The sequence below is a fragment of the Phaethon aethereus genome, assembly GCF_964289735.1.
Source record: "Phaethon aethereus genome assembly, chromosome: 15".
Classification (NCBI taxonomy): domain Eukaryota; kingdom Metazoa; phylum Chordata; class Aves; order Phaethontiformes; family Phaethontidae; genus Phaethon; species Phaethon aethereus.
Genome location: NC_138591.1, coordinates 6,293,469 through 6,318,794, shown reverse-complemented (window position 1 = coordinate 6,318,794; position 25,326 = coordinate 6,293,469). Strand labels below are relative to the sequence as shown.

The 25,326-nt window shown below is 49.5% G+C and overlaps 1 protein-coding gene across 1 annotated transcript; it reads right to left on the bottom strand.

The window, feature by feature from the left end:
- Positions 1-24,068, bottom strand: MICALL2 (MICAL like 2). The gene is made up of 17 exons (XM_082006582.1): positions 23,362-24,068; positions 17,035-17,083; positions 13,289-13,430; positions 10,681-10,841; positions 9,878-9,999; positions 8,816-9,487; positions 8,432-8,607; positions 7,517-7,592; positions 7,083-7,198; positions 6,412-6,558; positions 3,650-3,705; positions 3,023-3,146; positions 2,332-2,422; positions 1,880-1,953; positions 1,421-1,535; positions 394-440; positions 1-302 (listed from the first exon to the last, which is right to left on the bottom strand). The coding sequence occupies exons 1-17, from the start codon at positions 23,502-23,504 to the stop codon at positions 205-207; spliced, it is 2,409 nt and encodes an 802-aa protein (XP_081862708.1). The 5' UTR covers positions 23,505-24,068; the 3' UTR covers positions 1-204.
- Positions 24,069-25,326: the final 1,258 nt, after the last annotated feature.

The following is a 25,326-nucleotide window of genomic DNA, read 5'->3' as shown; positions in this document are numbered from 1 at the left end:
GCAAATTGAGCTCTGCCCTCCTGAGCTGCCAGCAAGGCAGCTCTTGAGCTGGATCCAAAGAAGGAAAACAGTCTTAGAAGCTGATCTTCTGGGAAAGGTGTCCTTGGGCCCCATGCCAAGGCCAGAGGGGATTCACAGTGTTCCTTTGGTCTGCAAACCTGCAGTCTCCATGTCAGAGAGCTGAGGGGCTGGGCAGGGGAAGCATCACTCCTGCACTTTACTCTTATTTTTCTGCTTCCATATTTTGGACAAGCGGAACTTGTTCTTCTTCTTCTCAGGCTCTTGGCTCTCGAGAGATCCATCTGCAGGAGAGGGAGCAGACACAGAGCAGGTTGAGACCCACATCCACAGTGCCACCCAGTGCTTTTCCAAAAGAGTAGAAAGGGCCCTTACCCAACCTCTGGATCATGTCTGCCAACATCTGGTCCTCCTCTTGCTCTCTGTAATGGAACAGCACGGCATTAGAAAACTTTGCTGTGTTTCACGACAAGGTGGTAGACACTGAAAACTATGCAAAGACTGCTGTTATTCCCCCAGTCAGAAATGACCAACCTCCCTAGCACACGCTGAGAAGGGTCCAGGTGAAAAAAAAAAACAAAACAACAAAGCCCTAGACATTAGCAAATTGCATCTGGTTCCCTTGAAAGCAAGAGCCTGTGGGGGGATTTCCAGACCGTGCCAGTCCAGCACTGCAGCACGGACGCCCTTCCCCCAGCTGGCCTATGAATCATTTGAGTTCACAGAATTGTGAGACACCACCACACCCGAGGAGATGAATCAAGGTTGAGACACCAGTAGCCTGGGCTGCTGCAGAGGTGCTCATCACAATCAAGGACAAACACTGCTATGTCCTTGGGCCTGGGCAAGGCCAGAGCCAAAAGCCTGGGCATTACTAGAATCCTCGAGCTGGAGTTGGTGCCCGGAGGTCAAGAAACAGAGGCTGCTCTCAGCAACAGGAGGCAAAAATCCAGCTACTTGACACAGCAGACTTTGAACTTGGGGAAGATCCAACTCTCGGCTACAATTTTCTTTCACTTGCTGCAGCAGATGAACACATGCCCAGCTTCATGTTCCCAGAGTCCTCCTGCAGCTCCCACGCTGCCTCCATCCTCCCCATCTCCAGCCTCTCCCTCTCTTCCCCCTGCCTTCTACATTTTCACAGCCCTTGTCCTCAGGGCACCTTTAGCTTGAGAGAGAACTGAACATGGCTGTGATCCTGATCTGTTTCCAACAGCTGCCAAGAAAGCAATAGCAGCAGCATTTAGGACAGGATAGTTAGTGACAGGTCACCATCCACCTCTCATAGAGCAGAAGTCCGGATTACAGCCATACATCCACACCTACAGCCTGGGCAGCAGCAGAAGCACAATGGAAATCATCCCTGATGTTGGCTCATCTCACACCATCTGAGGGCCCTCACCTGAGTCTGTCCTCATCCAGGCACTCCACAATATTATTCCGATCATTGACCGTGTTTAGGTACGACTCCAGCAGCTCCTTCTCTCGCTCCTTCTCCCTGGGCGTCTTCAGTTCCTCTGCACAAGACAAGGGCAGCCCATCTCACAGCTACAGGTGTGTACCCCCCTGCTGTGGCTCCTGCCTCCACCCTGCTCCACGAAGTCCCTCTCACAGACCCAAATTTTATTATCCTCATGCTCAGGGGCACATCTTACATCCCCTCAGAAAGCACAGGCAGGTTGGATGTTACAGGCAGTCTGGACCTGGCAGCTCGACAGTACAGTCAGGAGATACCCCACAGTGAAACTTCAATCCCTGGCAGTGTCATTCAGATCTGAAGGACATCGCAGGTCTGACATGCAGAGCAGAGGGCTCCACACAGCCAGAGGCCAGCAGGACTCTCAGTGCAGCTGGTCCTTACCTGGCTTGCTCATAAGGTGTCGCAGTTCTGTCTCAATGTTCCACTGCTGCTCCTCCAGCTTCTGCTGTTTCATCCTGAAAGGAATCATAGAAGTGATGAGTTACTGCCCCTCCATGCCTCAGGGCTGGACCCTTCTTATATCATGTTAAAGCCTCATCTCTGCATTGCTGACCACCTCGGTATGGGTGGGTCAAGGGAAATCTTCCTCCAACATACCTGTAAGGTTTCCCTCCCCACAAACTCATCACAGACCCTGGGTGGTCATCAGTGCTCAAAGGCCCATCAGCTAATACATCAGGATGCTGGCAGTTCTCCCAGAGACATTCTGAAGCCCTCCCTCATCCCACCAACTGGAACATTATTTTTTGGGCTGCCACATTCCCTATCCTTCCCTGCTTACTGCTCACAGGTGAAGTGCACAAGCAGACGGGTGAATTTCCAGTTGTACTTACTTGTACATCAGCTCTGATTCCTGTCTGAGCAGCAGCTGTTTCTCATGGATCAGTTTGAACCAATCCACCATGAGGGCATCCTCAGACTCATCTGCAAAGGAGACAAAGGGCAAGACTCCTTCAGCAGCTGCATCAGTTCCGTCTCCCTGGCTTAAACACACAGTCACTTGAGGGAGAGCCTACGATAACTTATATTAGCCATAGCTAACCTCAAGTGAAAACAGCTCATCTTTGGTACTCCGGGGTACAACGGAAAGGATGCAGATCACTCCTTGCAGATTCAAGGAAGCTGCTCACAGATACTCTGCCACAGAGCACCAGCTCATCTTCCATGGGGCCGGCCCAACTCTACCATTCTGAATGAACTCACTAAGCCCTGTGAAATTAGAGCCAGCCATGATGGCCAGTCTGGCTTCGGATCCAAAAGCCAGATCAATAGCAGCCTTCCACTCCCCAAGCTCCCTGATCATCAGCCAAATAAACACAAGACGTTGGTCAAACAATAAGCTAGGAAACAGCCACAGAAGGTTTAAAATTTCCAGCGCTTTATCTTGCTACACCAGGTAACTCTGGCAACCTGGTGTCTCACATGTAGCGTGAGCTCCTACAAATGGAGCCAAGAATGCCCAAGGGTCGGACATGAGTCTCACATCTCCCCACTGCAACAGAGCTGGCCCCCGGTCTCCTTTACCTCCTTCGCAGCCACGCAGCTGCTTCTCCAGATCCACTCCTTTCAATTCCAGCTCATCCAGCTGCTTCTCGATGTCACACACCTTCTTCTGGATTTCCTCCTCAGGGAGGTAGTCTGGATGCAGCTAGGAAAACAAATGTAGGACCAAATACAGCTCACTGCCCTCACCTGCTGAGGTCGCAGCCCCAACAGAGGTGGGAAATGACGTAAGAAGCCCAACTGCAGAGCCATGTCCTGAAAGGGCCAAGTCCCCAGAGATGCAGAGCTGGCGGCTCATAACAGAGCAGTGGCCACTGCAGCGTTAACAGTGCTGTAATACATTTGCTGCGAGTGATAACATCTACCCACACTCGTCAATCCACAGACATCCCCCCTCTTTTGTTGCTGGATACAATATCTACCAGAATTTTGTTTGGCTCTGTCTTATTCCAGCTTCTATTGTCCCCCTGCGTGGGAGACAACCAGCAGTCTCTCCATCTTGTCTCTGCCTCACAGCCTTTCACCCTTTCCCTGGGAATTCAGATAAACCCTCCCAATAAGACAAACTAAGATATATCTGGGCAAGCACTCCAGCAGGGTACTCAACAACCCCAGCCTGTTCCCCTTACACCCGGTTTCCAGCCATACCTTGGTTGGGGACACTGCTTCAGGGCTCTGGATGCTTTTTGGAACAGAGGGTTTAACTAGAAGGGAGAAAAAACCCAAAGAGCTTTAAATAATTTTGTTGTGTGGGACAGTGCCTACACCACCAGAAAGAGCACAACAGGTCCCTGCCACTAAACAGAGGGCACTGATGATACACATGCATTGGCGTGCTAGACTGAGGTGAGAGATGTCTGCAGGAATCAGCACAGCCTGATTTACTGCTCGTGGCTGGACACTCAGATACCCTCCGGTCACAGGGCGCTGCTTTCATCCCTGGGGCATAGGCAGTCACCTAACTCAGGTGTGACTTGGGACCTTGCACCTGAGAATATTGACTTCCATGTTCATTCACTATCATGTTAAAATGCAAAGATATTTATTGTGGCAAAAGCCATTCCTTATTAAATTTCTGAAGGATAGAACAGAAATATTGGGTTACTGTCACAGGAAACACCAAGATATACTTTAAAATGCCCCTTTGGTGCTCTTGTACAAAGAAGTATCAGTAAATACTGATGAAACAAAAGATGGTCTAGGGGACCTTAGCATAGGCCTCGAGAAACTAAGGTTCAATTCCTTCCACAAAACATTTCGTAGGTGAGAAGTCCCTTAGGCCCTACTACACAGCATTATTTAGGCCCCGGACACCTATTAAAATCAATCCTTAAGCAATGTGTATTTGTTCCACTGTGCCTCAGCTTCCTCTGCCCAACTGTGCTGCAAGAATAACTACAGAAGAGTGTGAGGTATTTGGATACCCACGGGGCTGGGCTGGATAATTACCACAGAGAGAGAACAGAGGCGTATGTGGATGATGTGATAAGGAAGCAAAACCAGTATCAAAAGAGCTGTAAGAAAGGCAGCGGCAGTGCAGGCTCAGCACACACAAGGAGAAAGACAGGACAGACAGACTAGGGGAGCCTCATGAGAGTCTCTCTGGCAATTGGTCCTGACTCAAGGAAGAGCTCAAGGACAGCTCTCTAGTTGTCCAGCCCTTGCTCTCTTGTGTTTTCTAGGAAGACTGCAAAAGCGGAAGATGTGGATGCAGCAATCAGCTGTGTTGTCCCTGCACTGCTGTCAGGATACTCTTCCCTCTGGATGCTGGTGGTTTGCTGCCCTGTACACTACCTGCGACTCACACTTCTCTTAAAGGTTCCTCCAAGAGAGACCTGGCCTGCCATGAGCAGCCTGCTGCTACTGCCTGAGCAACACCTCCCTCTCCCAGCTCAGCTCTGCATCTCCAGGCTCCTTCCGAGTAATCTCTGCAGTACCTCTGACCGAGGCAGAAAGCTGCACCACTGATCATGAGAAGACCATGGGCACTGGAGGGGAACCGCTAGTAAAACGACACTCTTCTGATCAGCTCAGGGTCTGATATCCCCTGATATCCTCAAGTTCTGTCTTGACAGACACAGGATGGATTGGCTGCTTGCCGGCAAACTGGAAGTAGGACAGTTGGCAAGAAAACCCTGGACTCTCCTTTCTCAACAGAAAACACTACCTACGCCAAAGAAAATGCATGATCTACAGAAATGCTCACCATCCACAGCCCCATGCAACACACAGGATTAAGGGCAGGAACGGTAGCTGACTGTTCACAGAATCTCTCTGAGTTCTGAGGTAAAGACCTATACAGAGGAGCAACAAGTCTGTCCTTAATCCACGGGCTGCCAAGCAAGTGCCAAGCAAGACAGCTGCCTTTCAGATGGCAGACTTGCACACACGTGAAAAATGGGGGAAGACTGCTGGGAAAGTTGCCCATAGCAGGCACTCCCCAATGACAATCATTAAGCTTTAGAAAGCCGTGATGTAAGACCTGCCTCCCTTATCTTAATAGCTTACTTCCAAGTTTTGGGAAAATGATGGCAGTGGAAGCATGCTAAACTTTTAAAACAGACAAAACAATTGGAGTGAATGCCTCGTAGCTGTCAGAGGTGCAGGCTAAGGACAATGCTGGAACCAGCTAACAAATACTAAAGCATGAGGCCATCAAGCCATTGGGACCCATCCTGCTTGCTCCAAGACAAACATCAGAGTCAGAGCTGAGCCCTGCCGTGAGGCCCTTCTAGTCCAAACAGATAAGACAGAGCCAGATGGGGTAAGGAAAGGGGAGAACAAACAAGCCGAGCAAACAGGACAGCAGCAAACATCAGGTTAGTTCCATGAAATTTCAGTTTGTGGTGGGATATGTAGGACCAAGGACAACTGGGCAGAAGAGGAGAGGTACACGGTAAAGCTGTGGTTGAAAAGACAGGAGTAAGAAACTGGATTAAGGGTAGGGACAAACCGGTCAGAACTCGTCAGGACATCTTTGAAAGTCCAAAAAGCAGCAGCCTTGGCTGCTGCTACCATGGGTCCTGCCAGCTGGAGTCTCTGGCTGACAGTTCTCCGCATTCCTTTAATTTCCCAAAGCCACTCAACTGGAGCAGAACAGAGACATCAACTACGATCCCAGTTCCCTGAATTAGGAGATGGTCCTCTTCATAGCTTTGAGACTAAAGAATGACAGGGTAGTGACCTTGACAAATCCCTATTTTAATTTCTTCCCTTCCCACTGAATTCTCTGGCCTGGCTGGTTCCTGCTTAGGTCAAGCTGGCTAATAAAAAATAATGACACAGATTTTTCCCCCATGACAGGCTTGGCCACAGAAAACTCGGGGACACATCTCCCATAATGATTGCCCAGGCTGTCTACTGGCAGTGCAGAGGAGAGAACGCCTTTAAGCAAGCAGAAGAGACCTTACATGTGGTGGTGCTCTTCAACTGGTTGCCCTCGTCCTCCTTCTTGGCGGAGCCCCCAAGGTCTTCCCAGCCTTGCTTTGAATTCTGACAGCTCCTGATAAGATCTGAGCTGGGGATCAGCTTCTTCTTCATGAATCCACCAGATGAAGCTGGATTAAGAAGCACAGACAGGTTTTGGGTAAGAAGTTTCAACCCTCATCTCACAAAAATGCCTCTATTGCCCAGCATCTCTGGCACTCACCACTAGCCACCTTCATCTCTAGTCCTAGTTCTCCCTTCTTGACAATAGCGAAGGGTGCAAGCCCAAAGGAAACAGGGAGAAACCACCGATTACATGGCCAGAGTATGAGAGAAGAGTGGAGGAGAAGAATAAATGGTTGGGAACCATCACCAAGATTTCTCACGATTACACATTTATGCAAAAGAAAATAAGCGAAATCTTGCTAGCTGTCTTGCAGAAGAAGGGCATCCTGTGAAGACTGAGTCCCTCTCCTTGGGGAAGGACAGCTCTCCAAATAAAGGCACCACAGGGCCAAAGCAGGTGCAGAGAACAAAAATCCTTGAAAGCAAGGCACAATCTCCACCAACATGGTCCTTACACGTGCCTTGCAGCACTAATACCCATTCCCCTGCCTGACCAGCAAAATGAAGGCAAAGCTTATATCCTCCGTACCAGAGTCCTGCTTTGCTGATGGGACAACTAATGGACTTGGCTTCGTCTCCTTGTGTGCTGGGCTCCCTGTTCCCACCTGGGAGTTATCAGTAGGTTTCTTAGAGCCACTTTGGTCTCTGGAAAGAAGAAAGACAAAGGTAGGAAACCATCCCTCTCGCAGAATGGTCCACAGAAGTGTTCTGGACATCCTGGGCTGGATCTCCCTCAGGGATGGTCACACTTTTTTTAATCAGAATCCAGCAATTTGAAATACACTTTCCCTCCCCAGAAATTAAAGCCTTTGCCTCTTCCATCAAATTGTTGAAAACAGAAGCATTAAAACACAGGAGGTCTTTCCTCCCATGTGCACACAGACCTGCAGCAACAAACACAGCTACAGACATGGACATCCTCATTCACTTGTCACAGAGACCCATCGGCTCCAAGATACTCACTTGCTGGCTACAGGCTTCAACCGAGATCTCCACTCTGCTGGGCTCTCAGAATTGTGTTCACCAACATTCATGCTTCCTAAAGGAAAGGACATAGCGAAATAATATCAGAGCCAATAAAAAGAAACAAGCCAGATTTGTGTCACAGGAGGATCTTGGGAGATAAGCCATGCACTGGGGTAGATACTGTGATGTTACTGAAGCAAACCAGCACCAGTTCAACAAGTTAAGCATGCACAGATTCACATAGACAGTAAATAACCTTGGTGGCATTTTGCCCCTTTTAGTTCAAATGCTTTAAACCCTACACAGCTATCGAAACGCAGCCATGGTGTAAATGAACAGGCATGTTTGAAAGCAACATAACACAAACAGCTCAGAGACCAAAGGATGTCGCAGGAAGCGGGGGAGACAAAACACCCACAAGTTCACAGCAAACTGCAGACAGATACTGCTTCTAGCCCAAAAAAAAGACAGGCCATCTGGGTACCTCCAGAACATCATCCCTCAGCCTACTGCTTAGTCACCATGGTGGAAGCTTGGTTCAAAACAGACAAGGAGGCTGGATGAGCGCCAACCGCAATCATGAAATCATCCTGGAGTGCTGGCAAGGTCTCCCACCTGGGTAAGTCTACCTAACCCTCTGAAAGCCACCACAATCCCAACATTTGATGACAGCTAGTACAACTTCAAATACCTGGTGATCTTCAGAGAAGAAAAATTCACCATGCTAGAGGGAGCAATTGCACAGGAACAAAAGGAGGCATGTTGAACCCCAGAACTCAGAAAACCCTTACGTGGTGGTACAGACAGAAAGTACAGGAGTCACTGACACATTCATTGTACTGGTCCAAGAGAAAGGCATGAAGTTGGCATGCTGTGTGCAGGCAAAGCTGTCTGTGAATCAGTCATCCTCACCTTTGATGCCTTTCGACTCTGGCTTGTGCACAGAGTCAACAGGTTTGCTGGCAGTCTGGCTCTTGGGCAGAGAGTCTGTAATCTTTTCCTGTTTTAGTGCTGTGTACCCTGTTTTGCTGGAATGTGCTTTTGGAGCTGGACTCTGCCACTGAGAACTGCTGGGAGAAAACTTGCCACTGCAAAAAAGAACAACCCAGTGAGTCTTTTTGAAAGGACGGACATTTTTATTGGCCTCTGTTCCAAAGACTTGGATGAATCCCTCTACATGTCTTTAAATCTCAGCCACAAAAGCAGTCAGGGAAAAGGAAGAAAGATGCAGGGACTTCTCCAAGTTATCCCAAGGATCATCTTGGGAGTAAAAAGGGAAAAAGAAATAATACGTACCTGCTGGATGCTGAGAAACCAGTGGAATTAAGTCCTCCCAGCCTGTTTGGAGAGGTGTTTGATCCAGCCAGAGCCTGTATAATATGGTTACGTGCCTGATCCTTTTCAGTATTCACTGAACTGACCTCAGTAGTCGTTCTGGCAGAGGCAGTTTTACCAGGGCCAGGAGAAGGAGGGACTTGTTTTTTAGCATCAGAGGTTTTATTGCTGGAGGACTCTAATGACCGAAAAAAATTTTCTCGGGCTTGCTGTGTTTTTGTTGTGGAGGTTGTCCAAAGAGGCTCTGATGGGGTACCTTCACGGCGATCTGTTTTATTCCCCAATGAAGTACCTTTGCAGTCATCTGATTTATTTACAGCTGAAGAGGACCATGGAGTATTTACACTTTTGAAGCCAGAGCTTCCAGAAGACGAAACAGATGGCTTGGTTGAATTAGCAAGGCCTTCCTGGCTGGATTTCTTCAACACCTGCTCCAGTTTCTTGGGTTCTGCTGCTTTCTGGAATGCCCTGGCAGCTGTAGGGGCTGGGGTACTCCCAGGTTTGTTCCCGGTGCTGCGGAGACCAGAGATCTGGACATCGTCTGGCTGCTGGTGGCTGGTACAGATGAAGGTACCGGGCTCAGGCCCAGCTTTGTAGCTTCCAGGAAGAAGCACGTTCCAACACTGCCTGCACCTGTGGATACAAAAGCCTGAGAGAACATCCTCCAGAGCACTGGGAGGCCATTGACACACAGCTAAGAGTGGAGGCACAATTCCACTGTCAGCACAGGGAGGGTGAAGGTACCACACTGGCAGTGAGCAGACCCTGTGTGAACATTCCTTACGCACTGAAACATGAGCTGCTGATAGCACAGCCTGAAGTAGGAAAGGTGTGGATGAAAACAGACCTGTGCAAAGAGTTTCCCCTATGCACAGGTCAAGAGGAAGCCCAGGCTCCCTCCACTCTGACAAAAATGCCCTCCATCACCTTGAGTGCCTCACACCACTCTCCCTCCAGTCCCAAGGGAGCCAGGCTGCCCCACTGCGACCCACAAGCCTGCACTCCCACTTTGAAAAGCTGTACCTGAAGCAGTTCCTGTGATAGAGCTTCCCATCAACCAAGTAGCGCTGCACCAGGTGCACATGGTTCCCACAGATCCCACAGCTGCTGCTAAGGATATTCCCACTCTCTGCCAGGACCCCTTTCTGTGGGGAGAAGCAGTGGGTGAGCAAGCAGCGCCATGGTCCTGCACACAGCTATGAATCTCCCAGGTGGGTGAGTGTTCAGCATGTGCAGCCAGTTGGCTAGGACAGAGAAGTGATACCCAGAAAATCCCTGATCCCGCTAACCCCTTGTTCATATGAAGTGAAACAGCCCTCAGGAGGCTAGAGTAAGGGGGATTTTCTCCCACAAAGCCAGAGGACCAGGGTGTTTTGTCTGGCTGTAAGAAACTGGAAGTGCAAAGGTCTCTGATTTGAATTAGCTGGGAAAGGGCCTTACACTTTTGAGAGAGGAGCTTCCCTTCTTCCACACTTGTTTTCATTCCTACTCTGCTTTGAAACTGTTTCCAAGAATTTAGTCAACATTTTGTAGCAAAAAGAATACATTCTGCCAAAAATCTTCATCCCCAAGATCTAGGAACAGCATAGCCATGTCCTAAGACACCCATGTCCTATTCACCTCTAGACGAATCCCAGCTGACAGATGGCTTTCCAATGACTCCCACCTGAACGTGTGCAGTAACCAGACCTCGAGATTAAATCCCTCACAGTGAGCAGAAAATGTAGAGACTAAGTCCTTATCACTAGGAGCCTTGAACTAGCCTAATATTCTAGCTCACTGAACAGATTTAAGGTATAAAGAACACACCAAAACACACTTCTTACTGTGGTGACTGGGGAGGTTTCTTTTGGCTTAGCTCTGGCTGGGGGGTGGGCAGGAGGCAGTTTTGGTGGCACTGGCTTAGGAGGCTCTGAAACAGCTTTCTTCCCCAGAGGCTGCTCCTGAGGTTCAGAGGAAGGACGCTTGATTCCAGCCATGCCTCCAACTGGAAGAAAGGAAGAAGGGAATATTTTAAGGTAACATAAGGAAAACTCAAGGGCTTAGAAGTAATTTACAATATAAGAAGCTCCCGAGGTGCCCGATGGATAACTTGCAAAGCATACAAGGAGACACAGTCTTCCTTCACAAGCAGTTCTGTAGTGGAGTGAGGGACAAGAAGCAACAAGCGAATTTTACTAACATTCAGCTGAAACTGCTGATTTTTTTCTACTCAGGGAATTCCACGGAGGGGAATGAAAAAGTGGAAGAGTACAAAACACCATCCATCAATGATCTGAACAAGACCTTGAGTTTCTACCTGTCTCACAGTTTGTCTGGAATTGATCACCACTGAAACAGGCACTTCTGTTATGCATTAAGCTAAGGAACTGAAGCACAGAGGGTTTGCTTTGTTCAAGTTGCTGTGCTCCAGACTTTTTACACACCCTGAACCTTCACTGCTGTGGGTGTCCACCCCACATCCAAGCTGGGACTCTCACAGAGCAAACAGGTTTGTCGAATGGAGAAATGACCACTAAAAATGGGTAATTCTACAATGACAAAGACTTGGAGGTGCCATGGTGGTGCTGATGTGGAAACCAAGACTTGCCACCAAGAAGCCTGCAAATGCCCAATCCTCTTTTCTTTGCAGATGAAAGAGAAACCTGCTAAATTCACAACAAGCAGAGAAAAGAGAATCTCCAACACACTTCAGTCAAGCAAGGAATGATTCCCCATGTCCTGGGAAGTGCAGGGAGCTTTCCCTCGGAAATAAGGTTTCATGCACATTTTTTACAGACAAGAGCCCTCATCTGCCTCACGGGGATGTTATTTTTGTGCCACTTCCTATTCTGAGTGAGATGTCTCTGTGTTCCTTGTGGGATATTTGAGCCACAGCTTCACTTTAAAAGCGAACAATTAAATGACCACCCATCTGAAAAGAGATGATACCCTTCTTGGTAAATACAGAGTCTGGGCAGGGAGCAGAGAAGCAGCCCAGTTCCCAGCAGTCTTCTCTCAAGAAAGCTGGCTATCCAAATAAACACCCAGGGCTCTTTTACCGCAGCGACCAGTGGACTGGTCACAGCCGACCCAGCAAACAGTTTAGATTCGGGCTGCCCCCTCACTTCCCACTTGTGCCATTTATTGAATTCCCCAAACCCAGCAGAAAGATGCGTGGCTTCAGCTCTACTCTTCTGTAAACTCCTGACCTTAATAAAATATTGGCCGCTGGCCCTCTCTGGCCTCCTGCTTATTTCATGGTCCTGCTGGAGCCCATTCGAAGGGCAGGATGATGGTATTAGGAGTTTGCTTGGTGTCAGAGGGCACATTCCTGGCTGGGCTCATTTTCAGAGACACACATTCACCCCAGCAACAGGAATGCAACCAGAGTGTTTTGTGGGACACTGGAGAGTACAAAAATGTGCTGTGCTTGATGACGTGGTAGGCAAGATGCTGGGGGGGAGGGGTTAAAGACCCCAAACTGACCCAGATTCCCACAACTTGGCACAAACATGATGGAATTTATTTGGCTTCAATCAGAATGGTTTTAAAAGAAGAAATAAAAAGTGAAAAGAAGGGAGGGAAGAGGTTGTGGAGGGAGAGAAAAAGCATGCTTAACTGTGTAAAGAGGTGGAGAAGGGGGAAGAGTTTAGAAAGGCAGCTCTCGGAGTGAACTGTTCTTTCTTTCCAAGATGTAGGACATTTTTCAATACATATCTGTCTTCTCCACCTAGATTCACCTTAACTAGTATAAGACATTCATGTCCCACTCTCTAAAGTTTCCTCTGGGGGAACCTGTGAAATTGGTTTATTGTATTATTTCATTTTGTAGGAGCTTAAAGCCAAATATAAACCAAGTCTACAATAATGCTCCTGTGAGCCCAGATAAACTCTCCAGTAGGTGAATATAATGTCTTGGCAGCTCTGTGGCCTGTTTTATGTTTGAAAGAATTGCTATCACAATTATGCCAGTTAAGGGGGTCATGTTCTTCTACTTCCTTATATCAGTACTGCTGTGCTGTACAAGCCCTACCATGGATGCTGTTACACTGGCAGACTGACACACAAGCTCAGCCTTGTTAGTCTCTGTGTTCTCACCAGCTCTCCAGTGTGGCAAAGACTGGGGCAGGAATGGGGGTGCTCAAGAAAGGAAAGCTGAGGTGGGGATCATGGGCGGGAACCTTCACTGCTACTGTCTGGCTGAACTGTAAGAAATTTTAGGTTGTATATTAAATTTTAAGGCACTAGTTTTAAAGACAAGGCACAGCCCTGTGCCCTTCCAAAACCACTAGTGCTACTGTAAAACAGTGTTCAGATGTTCCATTGAAATAGTTCTGGTACCAAAATGCCTCTGTGCAATCTATTTTGCTTTTCCAAGCTTGTTAGCAGGTAAGGGAAAGCATAAAATGAAGCTCTGATCCTTCCCATCCCTCCAGGGAATATGGTACTTACTGGGAGACCGTCCATGGAAGTAGTTATAATACTGGGAAACGTAGGTGAGGATGCTCAGCCTGTCTGGTACCCTCAGAGCAACCATATCCTCTGCATCCAGCAAGGCTGGGATCCCCAGCTCCTCCTCCGCCACTCGAAATGCCTAGAGAAGGAAGGGGAAAAAAAAAAAGGGGGTCTTGTCCAGCCCAGGCAGCAGAGCTGCTCCTCATGAGAAGTAAGAAACTCCACTACAAACAGCCCCACTCAAATAATAACTCTACTGGGGAACCGCTGCACCAGTTTAACTCCTACATCATACAGCCGTTACAGGAACCAACGGAGTCATGGCTTCCAGCCACTGCGTTGAGAAATTCAGGCAGGGAGCCAAAAATCTGGCCTGGCAAGCTGGCCGTAGCTCGCTGCACAGGAACTCACCTGGGCTTCCCCCGCTCCTCCTCGAGCCTGCCTCTATCTGGGCACGCACAGCTGCGGGGAGCGCGGCCTGGCAGAAGGGGATGTGTCAGTCCAGGCTTCATTTCCAGGCTTCCAGCCCAACCTGGAGCGCTCCCCAGCTAACGGTGTGCTGGTAGGTGTTCGCAGGCAGCTTTCTATCTCCGAGTGCTGTGCAAATGTTAATGCTTCCTGCCTACTACTGCCTGCTCTTCTCCATCTGAAAAAGGTGAAATTTTGGGCTGCAGGAGGGAGCGCTCTCTCCCAGACTAGAGAGGGGGAAAAGAGGAATAATGTAGAAAAATTCCCAATACTTAGCTCCCTTACAGCTTAACCATTTCCATGCTGCCTAACTTGTATTTGGGGCAAATATTCCTCTTTGTGGTCCCTTCTGCTTTGAAACTGCAGGATCAAAGTCAGGTAAAGGAAGGAAAAGCTATTTTCTTTTGCTTCTGAACAAGAGCCTTTATTAGAAGACAACAAAAATGCAACATCCATAAAGCAACTTTGCTAACTTTGCTCTTTCTCAAGTCAGTGTAGGGCTTTTACTAGGGACTTTCTCCATCCCTCTTCCTTCCTGGCTTATAGGAAAAACTCCTTTCCCTCCCCCTTCAGAGCATCCCCTTTGAAATGCCAACACAGCAAAGGAGAACAGCACTTGCAGGAGTGGAGACACAAGGAAGGCTACTGCTGAACCCCACAGTGAAAGTGTTAAAGAAACACTTGAACTTATTAAAACCCTCCGCATCTGACCTCTGGCACAGACACACAACAGTGCTGGTGTACAAGCCAACTATTCTGCTTAGAAGAAACAAACAGCCATTATTTTTTAGCAAGTTAATTACCATTTTTTTCCATTAGGTATCCCAGTAAAAATGTAACTGAGCTGACATTAAGCACGCTTTCAGCCAGTTACCTCCGGCTGCGTTATCCCGTCTGCCAGCCCAGCCTGGCATTTGCCTGTCTCGTAACCTGGCACTTAATATATTCTTTGGAGTGTTCCCCATTGCACTGACTGCACAACTGGTCTGACCAGTGGAGTTTTCTTGCTGGACATTCCTGGTGTGCAGCCTAGTGGGAACACAGGCCATACCACCTCCTGCCAGATGGTGCCATAGGTGAGACCAGTGCAACAGGCACAGAACAAGTGCGAGGGGCTGCCTGGACCACAAAGAGGAGGATGTTCTATGCACACAACTGGTTTGGCCAGAGCCAGGTGAGGAATACAGAGAGCAGCATTAGGATGTAGTGTCCCCTGTGCCTACAGCATCCTCATGTTCCTGGGAACTCCTCTTGCCTGAAGATCCAACAAGATCACCACCTAACATGGCCCAGTTGCCCTTCTCCTCTACCTGCCTGCTCAGACTGGCCTTTAAAGAAGCAACAAACTATTTCTGCATAACATTTTTCATCGGTGCAGCTCCATGTGCCTTCTGAAGGAGGTAAGTGCCACTGCTCCCATTTGCACACAGGAGATAAAAGGATACGCTCGAGGCCATCCGAGCCAACCAGGCACAGCTTTCCTCTGACACAGGCTATTGCTGTATCAGCTACACGATGCCACCATCAGCACTAAAAGAACTGGATCCAAGGCCTCTAGAAACCTTTCTCCTCTTTATATATTTTTTAAATATTTAGCAAAAAAATGCCACCAACTGAAATTTTTCTAGGGCTTGGGGTTGGTTATTTTGGCACTTGAGAAGTAACACATTCTTCCTTGGCAGAAGACCTTATAAGGCAAATTGCAGTCCAGACAAGATTTTTTCAGTTGAATAATATAGCAAAAGAAGCGAGGCGTCAAGAAGGGTCTGAAAAACAGCTGAGGAACAGCGCTGGGAGAAGTCAGACCCACTCGTATCCCAAGGGCAGCCAGAGGAAGAAAGCGTAGAAGCTAGGATGGAGAGCAGTCCGAGGGGGGAGGGCAGCCCAGGAGCCCACAGGGAGATGGAGGGGTCAACCCCCTCACGGCAGAGCCAAGGCAGTAGGATACCAGCACTGAAAGGGCAATACAGACAAGTCATCCTACAGCAGGTGGAATAAGGAAGAGAGAGCAAAATAAAGGTCATAAAAGAAACCAAGAAGTGGAGGCGGGGGGAACACAGGCTGTGACAAAGGAGGGGAGCAACTCTTTATGAGAGGCACAAAGAGGTTTTTCATTAATAAAAGCAGCGGAGGTGGCTCATACAGCTCGTTTCCCAGAGACAAGCAAAGCCGCCAGCAGAGCAGACACTGTCAGCCTGGCTGGGGAAGGAGCAGCACTCAGGGCTTCACAGCGCTCTGGCCAGGATGACCGTCCATGGAGAAGAGGCCCCGCTGCCTGCCAAATACCAAACCTCAAGGGCAAAACCGCTTGGTCTGAACCTCACCTAGAAGAGAGGAACACACAGGGCAGAACCCCGGAGAGCGTAAATAACCGCTCACATACTGCAGGCCCAGCGTGGGGAGAGGGGGGTCCATCACAGGCGCTGTGAACATGGCCAGGGCCGAAGGGGAGCGGAAGCTAAGGAGCGTGGCAGGGCGAGTTTAGGTCTCCTGGAGGCATGGACCTCTCCAGACGGCTCACTGCGTAAGAGGGTGTCATTCCTCCAGTCCAGACAAGAGTAAGCTGCCATGGTTTGTTCACATCCCCAGCTCCTGCCAAGCAACCATGAAGCTGTGTGCAGTGATGCCAAGGGAAAAAAAGCATTTTAATCCACTGCCTCTCTCTTTGGAGGGAGAGAGGGAAGAAAATATCCTTCCTTGGAGCACTAAGCCCATGCTTGAATCCAGTGCAGGAGTGGGTTGACCTACCCAACTTATACTTTCTTCATGGACAGAACAAGAGAAACTCAAATCCCATCCTGGAATGAAGTGTCCAGGCAGGATGAGGTTTTAGGGTGTCTCCACCTTCCAGCAGGCTCCGTTGCCTGCATCGGGCATAAGCAGAAGTGGGGGAAGACTCTCTACGCTTCCCCTCTCACATCAGCTACCTCCCAGCTCCTGCTCCATCCCCGAGGAGCATCATGTACTCAACATGTCCATGTCCATGTCCATGTCTTGGCCTCCAGCATCTCTGTCCAAGTTCCTGCTGCCACAGGATGCGCTGGACCCAGGCACGGCTGTGCAGGCAGTGAAGAAGTGTGAGCAGTCTTTGGCTGCTTTCAAGCAGCCAGCAAGCCTGGACATTGCCGTTCAAATCAGAAGGTTGGACGCATGCAGAATAAGGCAAAGGATTTAAATGCAGTACACTGCATCTGCAGGGTTTCTGTTGCTAAAACATAAAAGCAAGGTGCCAGGTCATAGACCAGACCAAAAGTAAAACATTAAAAGTCACTTACCAATTTGTTGTTCTCATACACATTTTCTTTACTAAGGGAGTTGAAGTTTCTGAAATACAGAAAGAAGAGAAAAATCTCAGGTTGTTGATACAGAGCAAGCTGCTTCACTTTCAGCTTCTCAAACCTCTCTGAGATTCACTGTTTTGGGGGACGGAGCACATCCTCCCACCCTACCTTCTCAGAGATGCTCCGGAGGGAGCGGTGTGGCAGATCCCACCTGAGACAGTCACAGACCTGCTGAACCTCCCAGGACAGCAGGCACAGCACAGCCATCTGTCCACAGGCAGCACAACACGTTTTTGGCACACCTACCCTTTCAGGGCTGACTCCCACAGCCTCCTGCAGACAGGACATGCTGATGCCAAAACATCCCATCCAGATTCAGGGGTTTTGCTGAATGCAGGAGCAACCTCTAACTCACTGGGTGTTGTTTCCCCCCCCCCCCAAAAAGCCTTGCTCGTCTCCCACCTCAAAAAGATAGCGATGCCTGCCAGCCAGATTTGCAACACTCTCTCCCTGGAACTGGCTTCCAAACAGTCACATCCATGCTCTTCTCCTGTCTTGCAAGTTGACTCCACACAGAGAGAGCTCAGCTCCAAGGAGGTGTGGATCCCTCAGACACTGTATAGCACACTTCTCTGACACACCTGTATCCTCTGATCTCAGAAGCTGCTGGTTCCACCAGCACACAACTTCTGGTTTCAAATCCTCTTTTCTCCTCTGGCAGAGCTCCACAAAACCAGCACCAGGAACCTGCCTCGAAGATACCTCTTCCCACACCACAATACTGCGGCTGATAACACAAAGTTGCCTGTAGAAATCTTCTTCTCCTTTCCCTAGGGCTGTCACCTTTGATTTGAAATCATAACCAATAACTGAAAAGGAAGAGACAAATTACTGCTTGCAGTTACAAGCCAGAGTCAACAATCCTTCTTCCTTTCTGCTGTCCCTGGACATCACCTCCTGCTTCTCCTCTCCCCAGATTTGTTCTCCCTGTCTCCGGTCCAGCCCAGATGTCACCTCTCTCTGCACTGTGCTGGGAACTCAGAAACTGGGACCTGGCAGGACAGGCAAGAAAGCACGGGGGGGAGAGTGAGTCTGTGCTACTGGAAGTAGAGCAGCATGCTTTCTCACCCATAGCAGAGCATGTCCCTTGCTTAGGAAACAGCCACCGTCAGCTTTGTTTTAAACTGACTGTCATTTGCTAAACTGGGACTACAAACCCAGCTGTTGGCTGGCAGCCCGGCTCTGCAGCACTGCTTCCTTCTGCCCAGGCAAGCGGGCAGGGTCAATCCCTTTCTGATAACCCAGTTTTACTTTACAATCCTTGTACCTGCTGGCACAGAGCTAAGCGAAATGCTGGTATCGGAGAGGAAATTCTCACTGATAAACAGAAAAGGCTATTTTTGTACGTAGTACCTTTATAACCAATGTGGACCTACCCTTGTTAGCCAGTCCCTCACCTCTGTAAGGAGCCAGGATAACCGTGTGAAAGCCAGGGCAAAAGCTGGCTCGCAGCGATCTATTCATGAGACAAACACATGATCTGTATCGCAGCAGGGGAATTTTTTCCATGACTTGTAACAGCAAGGAGCAAGCCAAGGTCCTTTACCTACTTAGTACAGAAAGTGGAGCATTACATCATAAAAAAGAGAGGCGCCTTCAAACGGGTTTGACCATCATGCCGCAGCCTATGCCTCCTCCCTGCTTCCCGCATCTGGTATTGCTTTGTGGGATAAGGAGAGAACGAACAACAGATAAGACCCAAAGGTCAAACTCCCCCAAGAAGCACGTAAAGACAAGAACACATCCCACCTCTAAATCATATACTTTTTCCTGTGCAAAATCAAAGGGACTTGCAGAGGTTTTTCTTCAAGCAGTGCTCCTGCCCGGAGATTTCCCTTCCCTGAGACAATGGATTAAAAAGAGCAACAAAAATAATCACAAGCCAAAAAAGTTTCAGTGAAACAATAGCAACAATCATCCTGTTTTGTGTCAGGCAAGAGAAATCAGCTTTTTTTAAGAGCCAGCTGAAGGAGATGATTGCAGCTCTCTGCCTCACTCCCGGTTCTGCTCCCAAATAAGGTCTCTGTAGCAGAGCCATCCTGAACACAGGAACACACCTGCAAGAGCAAAAGGGAGCTCCAGCTTCCTCAGTCATTCTGACATGTAAGACATAACACGCTGGAGTTACCTATTTATTGTCGGCCAGCGCCTTTAGCAAACAGCATTCTGCGTGGGAGCAATAGTACTGTGCGCGCAGCTTCACACTGCGTGGCATGTAACAGACCTAGAAATCCAAATCTCTGATGGTGAATGTCTGAAACCCCCTTCTGTTCCCCAAAGGAGAGTGCAAACCACCAGGTTACTCGAGCATTTCAAGAGCCTCCTGCCCTCTCAGCATCACTCCTTCCCTGGCGAGTCAGGTGAACTGCTTTTATATAATACTTTTGGAAATTGCTCTTGTTGGTGCATCTCCTGTCTTGGAATACCAAATACCAAAACCAAAGCTCTCTGGACCAATGTAATCCTAAGAAAGCAAAGTTTATACAAATAGAGAAGTAGGAGTTCTCCACTGAGAAAACACAGGCAACTGAATTAATTGGAAGAGGTGAGAAATATAAATATGACTCAAGAGAAGGCCTCCAAGTGTTGGAAACAAATCAGAGTAGAGTTCACTAGCACAGGAATAGTGAAGTTTTTAGCTCCCCAAAAAATCCTTCTCTTAGCAAAAAGTGGCTAAGCATTTCTCATGCCCACAAACCTCCGTGACCACCCACAGCTCCAGCTGCACAGACCCAGTGCTCGCAGAGCATGCCATAGTCCTTTGCAAGCCCATGTGCTTCCTCCCTAGGAGGAATCTCTACTGCTGCTGCTGGAAGCACTAACTCGGCTGGAAACTTCACCTTGGAGCAGACTGAGCAAAAAAAGTCCCAGAGCCACGATGGCCTCAAAAAGCTTCTGCCTCTCAGCACTGTTGTACTATTTTCTCTACAGACGATAAGATATGTGCAGTCAAAAGGATCGCTGAAAAAGAGTGAAGCACCCTTTGCCTACTCACAGTCCTTGAACAGAAGGTTCAAATCCAGCATGCTCTGGATCTTTCAGCTGTGCTCTTTCTGGAGGTGCAAACAACCTGGGGAGAAGGGACAGGGCTGGGAATCCCGGGTGGAAGATGTCCCCCATGCACTCCTCCTCCTCTCAGCAATACCTGCCCCACACTGCCCTGGTGTTGCTGGCGAGCTGCAGTGTTGCTGCTGGGGGTGACCAACAACAGATGAGACCCCCTGACCCCGGAACCATCCTCCCCTCGCCTACGCCTGTCACGCAAACCACAGCCTCACAGAGGCCAAGCAGGCGACAGCTCTGCTTCACCCCAGCCTTCTGCTAAGGAGCTGACAGCGGCCCAGGAAGCACGGCTGGAGGAACGGGTGGCTGCTGCTGCTCAGCTGCCAAGGGGGATTTCACAACCAGTCAATTCCCAGAACACCGAGCTAAACAGCAGCTTGCAGTCTGGGAAAGAGCAAGATCCCGGACAAAGAGAAGGCGCTTAATCAAAACCTTTCCTCGACATCTGGCATTAATATCCAAGCGAGTGTGCACGGCTCCCCTGCTTCTCCTAACTCACTTATCAGGCCACTAGAACTGTGGCCAGAGTTTGCACAGCCATTGTCATCACATGCGGCAGCCGCAGACCTCAGCCTCCCACCGCACTGCCATAACGCTTCACACCCCTCCAATGAGAGGAGACTCAGGGCTCCGCGACCATCCCAGAAAATGGGCTGGGACCTGCCCGGCACAGCATGTGTGCCTGGCTGGGGCTGGCTATGAAGCACTCTTCAGCTGGGACAAACAGAGAAATGAATTTCCATGGTAATTCAGCATGTGTCTCAACTCCCCCAGAGCATCCTTGGGCGAGTGGGAAGTGAGTGGGAAATGCATTTCTAATTTTACACAGCCTGCCTTGTTCACCAGTAACATACAAATGGACGTCAACCGAGTTTGAGCAAAGTTACCATATTTTCCATACATCTTCCAGCAAGAAAACAGGAAGGGGGGAGGGACCCACTCCAGCCTGTCCTCTGACCCACATACCCCACAAGAGAAGCCCATGATTATGACCATGTTTTGTAATTGCTTTAAGTTTTCCTGGGAATTTCTCAGGCTCCTGCAAGGAGAAATCCCCTGCTCTCCTCAGCCCAAGAATGTCATTTGTGTAAACCAAGACAGAAAACACACTGTTGCAAAAGTCCAATGCCATGACTGAATTATGTTCTGCAAGTGATTTATATAGCAGAGCTGCTGCAAACACAGACTGCTCCAAACACCAATTACCCTTTTCTAGCTTTATTTTCAGTACGACACTTTTAATCTTCAACTCGGATCTTTGATAAAAGCAAGAGGAGCTCAGGATAAACCACTTCAAGCCTCTGGGAAGCAGGAGTCACAGCCACACGTGCACCCAGCCACACTTCTCTGCCTGTGGCTCCTGTACCACCAACACTCCAAGATGCTCTTACAGATTCACGGAGAATGTACACAAGTATTCAGCCCCAGGATCTGACACATGACTCCTGGCAGCCATGGCCACCAACAACTTGAAAGCGTAATTTCCTTCCAGCAGGACTTTGCCCAGCCAAGGATACACCTGGTGCTTTCCTGCACTGTACCACTGACACTGACAAGGGAGATCCCTGATAAAAGCTTCCCTTATTTTAACCTTCAGGCAGTCTTTGCTGAGCTGGTCCAAGTCAGAAAGAGCTTCTGTAAGGTCCTGAATAAAGTCGGGCAGAACTTCTGTAAAAGAAAATTAATGGGAACAGAGAGACGCCAAAAGCAACATTTTCCCGCTTCAGTACAGGAACATTTATTTAAGATATGTCTCTCCACAACCCTTGATGCACAGTTCAAGGACTGTAAACAACCCACTAAACTGGTCAACAGGATTATTCCAGCTCTCAAGTTGCTGAGCCCCTGTTTACACCCATGCTCCGGATGGGCCAGCTGCAGAGTTGGCCAGGAAGCAGTCACAGTCCCTCTAGGAGCACCTCCTGGTCATGTCAACCTTTCAGCCCTGGTATTTTGTATCTTTGGGACTGTGAATCAAAGGAAGGAAAGGAAATATCTAGAGTCACATGGACACGACTGCATGTCAGGAAGCCATACACGGCAACACCATGGTGACTGTCCAAGCACTGGGGACTAGAGAAAGCATGCCTGATGCTCCTGCACTAACTTCCCGCTGCCCAAGCCTGCTCCTGCCTCTTCCAAGTTTCAAAACAACAGAGGAGAGAGAGCAAACAAGATCTTCTCCTTGGGCTTCCACCAGAAGCAAGACACCTGTACTCTGCACACAAACCCAAGCGGCAGGCTGTCCTGGGAGCACAAGGAAAAAGGCAGATTTCAAGGAACAGGAAAAAAACCCCACAGTACAGAAAACCCAACCTAGCCCTCTACCAGCTGGACACATCTGACTGGGAGAGACCTAACACTTAAATCAATACTCCTGGGCAATCTTTGCACTGCTCCCCTGCCTTGACTTCCCCCCTCAACCCCCCCCCACCTCAAAGTCCAAAGAACCCAGAAGTAAAAAAAAAACCAACAAACTAGGAAGCAGGATCTACATCTCCCTTCAGCAGTTCACCTTCCCAGATGTTAATGTTTGGGCAGGGACAGGTCAAAACCCACAGTGTACCAGCACTGGCACCAGCAAGGGCTGGAAAACACTTTGCGTCCCTCAGACAGAGCTCTGGATTGGAAAAATACATGATGCACGTACGATCCAGCGGCTCCTGGGCCCTGCCTTTCTATTGCATTTTGTTTAAATAGCCCTTGCCTCCCAACTTATGAGCAGCAGAGCTGCTGTCGGGCTGAGCGGGGAAAGCCCAGACTAAGCAAACACAAACAGTAAAGAAGGAAATGCTTCCCAAAAATTGGTGCCTGGACTTGCCTTGCAACGGAAAAGGACGCGCTTAAAATATTTCTACTTCAGCCACAGAAGGTAGAAAGGAGAAAAAGGAAAAACATATGAGGAGGGAAAAAAGCACGTCGGAAGCAAGAGCAGAGCTCTTCGCTTGGAGATTTTCAGCGTGGGTGCGAGTGGAGCTCCCAGCAAGGGCCACCCGCCTGCAGCATCTCCCATGGAGGAGCTGGGGTTTCTGCCGGGGCCCCAGCAAAAGGGAAGGCGGTGGACGGGGGGCCCGGGGTCCGCAGCTCGACGGCGGCTGACCGCAGCCCGGCGAGGGCCCGCAGCCGCCAGCGGAGGGTCCCGGCCCCGCCAAGCCGACAGCCCACGCCTTGGCCTCGACGCCCGGCCAGGGTACTCACATGAGGTCGGGCCGGTGTCGGTGGAGGATGGCGCAGAAGGCGAGGCCGTCGCGGAAAGAGGTGGTCATGTTGGTGATGCTGACATCGCGGTAGCCCTCGCACTGCTGCTTGCACCACAGCTGCAGGTTCTGGATGGCCGCCATGGCCTCCACGGGCCGGGGGAGCCGGCGGCAGACCCCGCGCCCCGCGGCGGGAGCCCCTCGCCTTTCCGAGCCCAGCCGGAGGCTGCCGGCGTGTGGCGGCCGGCCGCGGCGGGGAGGAGGCGGGGAAAGGGGCGGGCGAGGGGCGGGCGGCGGCGGCCCCTCGGGGCCTCACTGCGCCGCCCCCGGGGCCGAGCTGGGCGGAGAGATGAGAGAAGACGTGGGTGTGTCGGACGTGTCCGGCGGCCCCGCGTGGGCAGCTGCTGCGGGGCGTCGTGTGTGGCGGGGGGACGGCTGCTTCTCCACAGCGGCCGCGGGCAGCAGCACTCCCGGCACGGCCCTGTGGCGACATGGGATCCCACACATTGGGCATCTGCCGTGGGGACAAAGGAAATGTCCTTCGCGGCCACACACACACAAGTCATGTTTCCGTCGTGAAGGGGCGGCCACACAGGGGAGGTGTGAGGCGGAGGAGGAGGGAGGACGAAGCATGGCCACCCAGAGGCCTCCGGCTGGCTGGGGAAGGTGGGAGGCCCGCCGCGGGCACAGGGCCTGCCCGGCGTGGGGCTGCCTGTCGGGCACCAGCGGCTGCCGACCACCGCCTGCAGCCGCCCCCGTTCCCCTTCCCCACAGAGGATGAATGAGACAAAAAGGCGGCCGCCCACCCGCTGCGGTCCCGTCGTGGCTGGGCCCGCCAGGGCCAGGGCCGCACCACGGCTGCCAATCCATTACGGTTGCCCTGCGGCACACACATCACATAAAATAACTCACCAGATCTCGTGCGGCTGACAAAACTGCAGAAGAGACAAGGTAACACTTTAGGAGCTGCCTATAAATTAGGTAAAAATTATTAATAATACATATAATAGAATATATTAATGGCATTTCTGTGACATGATATGGATAATATACATTAATATATAAATACCTCACAAATAATTCAGTGTGTTTCCATTTCATCAACAATCACTGGCCAATGTATTTACTTTATGGTAAGGATTATACATTTCATTATAAATGGCTTGCTGGGCATGTCAGCAACTTTTACATCTCCATTCACTTTATTATTAATGGTTTCCTGAACAGTAACAGCATAATAATGCACACAATGCTGCATGAATATTTGATGTGGCATCTATAGTCTCCCATTTATCATTTATAACAGGCTACAAAAACATTATAAAACATTTATTACAAATTTATAGATCACTTTATACTAAAACAAAGTTGTGTTATAAATACATTATTAATCCTTTATGCCATTTATAGGAATCCCTTGTAATAAGGCCTTAGCATATGTTGCTGCACAACCATAACAAGAACTGTGTGGCAGGGAGGAAATACGGCACGGTGTGGCCGCTCCCAAGCACTGGGTGTATTCTGTGAAGGAAAGCATAAGCATCTGCACTCAAAATTAATCAGACTACCAAGGGACCGATCAAAAGAAATGCTGGATTAACTCAAAGTTGGTGGGGTTTTTTTCCCTCCCCTTGACAAAGATACTTGCTTTTTTACAAGTTGGAAACTTGCAGCGCCCTGAAAGCTGAGCTGTCCCACTTTGTTTCCACACCACCTTTTCATTAGATCGATAAAATTTGCATAATTTACAAAAAGCCAACTGGCTAACAATGGGCAGTCCTCCCCATCCTCCATCATCAGGTAACTTAGGGCTTGGTGAGAAATAAAGAGGATGCAATGGGCTTAGGAAATGCATTTGTGGGGTTTCTTTTTGCAAGTCCCAAAGACTGTTTTGTTTAGCAGTGTGCATCCCCTCTCTCTGCTTGCAGTCTACATAGTGCAGCACTGGGAAACGAGAAGAAAATTA

Bases quoted from the DNA above. Each gene is read 5' to 3' on its own strand.
- MICALL2 (XM_082006582.1), bottom strand. From the start codon at position 23,504: ATGGCGGCCATCCAGAACCTGCAGCTGTGGTGCAAGCAGCAGTGCGAG. The intron at 10,000-10,680 runs GTAAGAAGTGTG...TTCTCCCCACAG, and splicing joins AAACCTCCCCAGTCACCACA to AAAGGGGTCCTGGCAGAGAG. The intron at 1,954-2,331 runs GTAAGTACAACT...GATTCCTTTCAG, and splicing joins GAATCAGAGCTGATGTACAA to GATGAAACAGCAGAAGCTGG.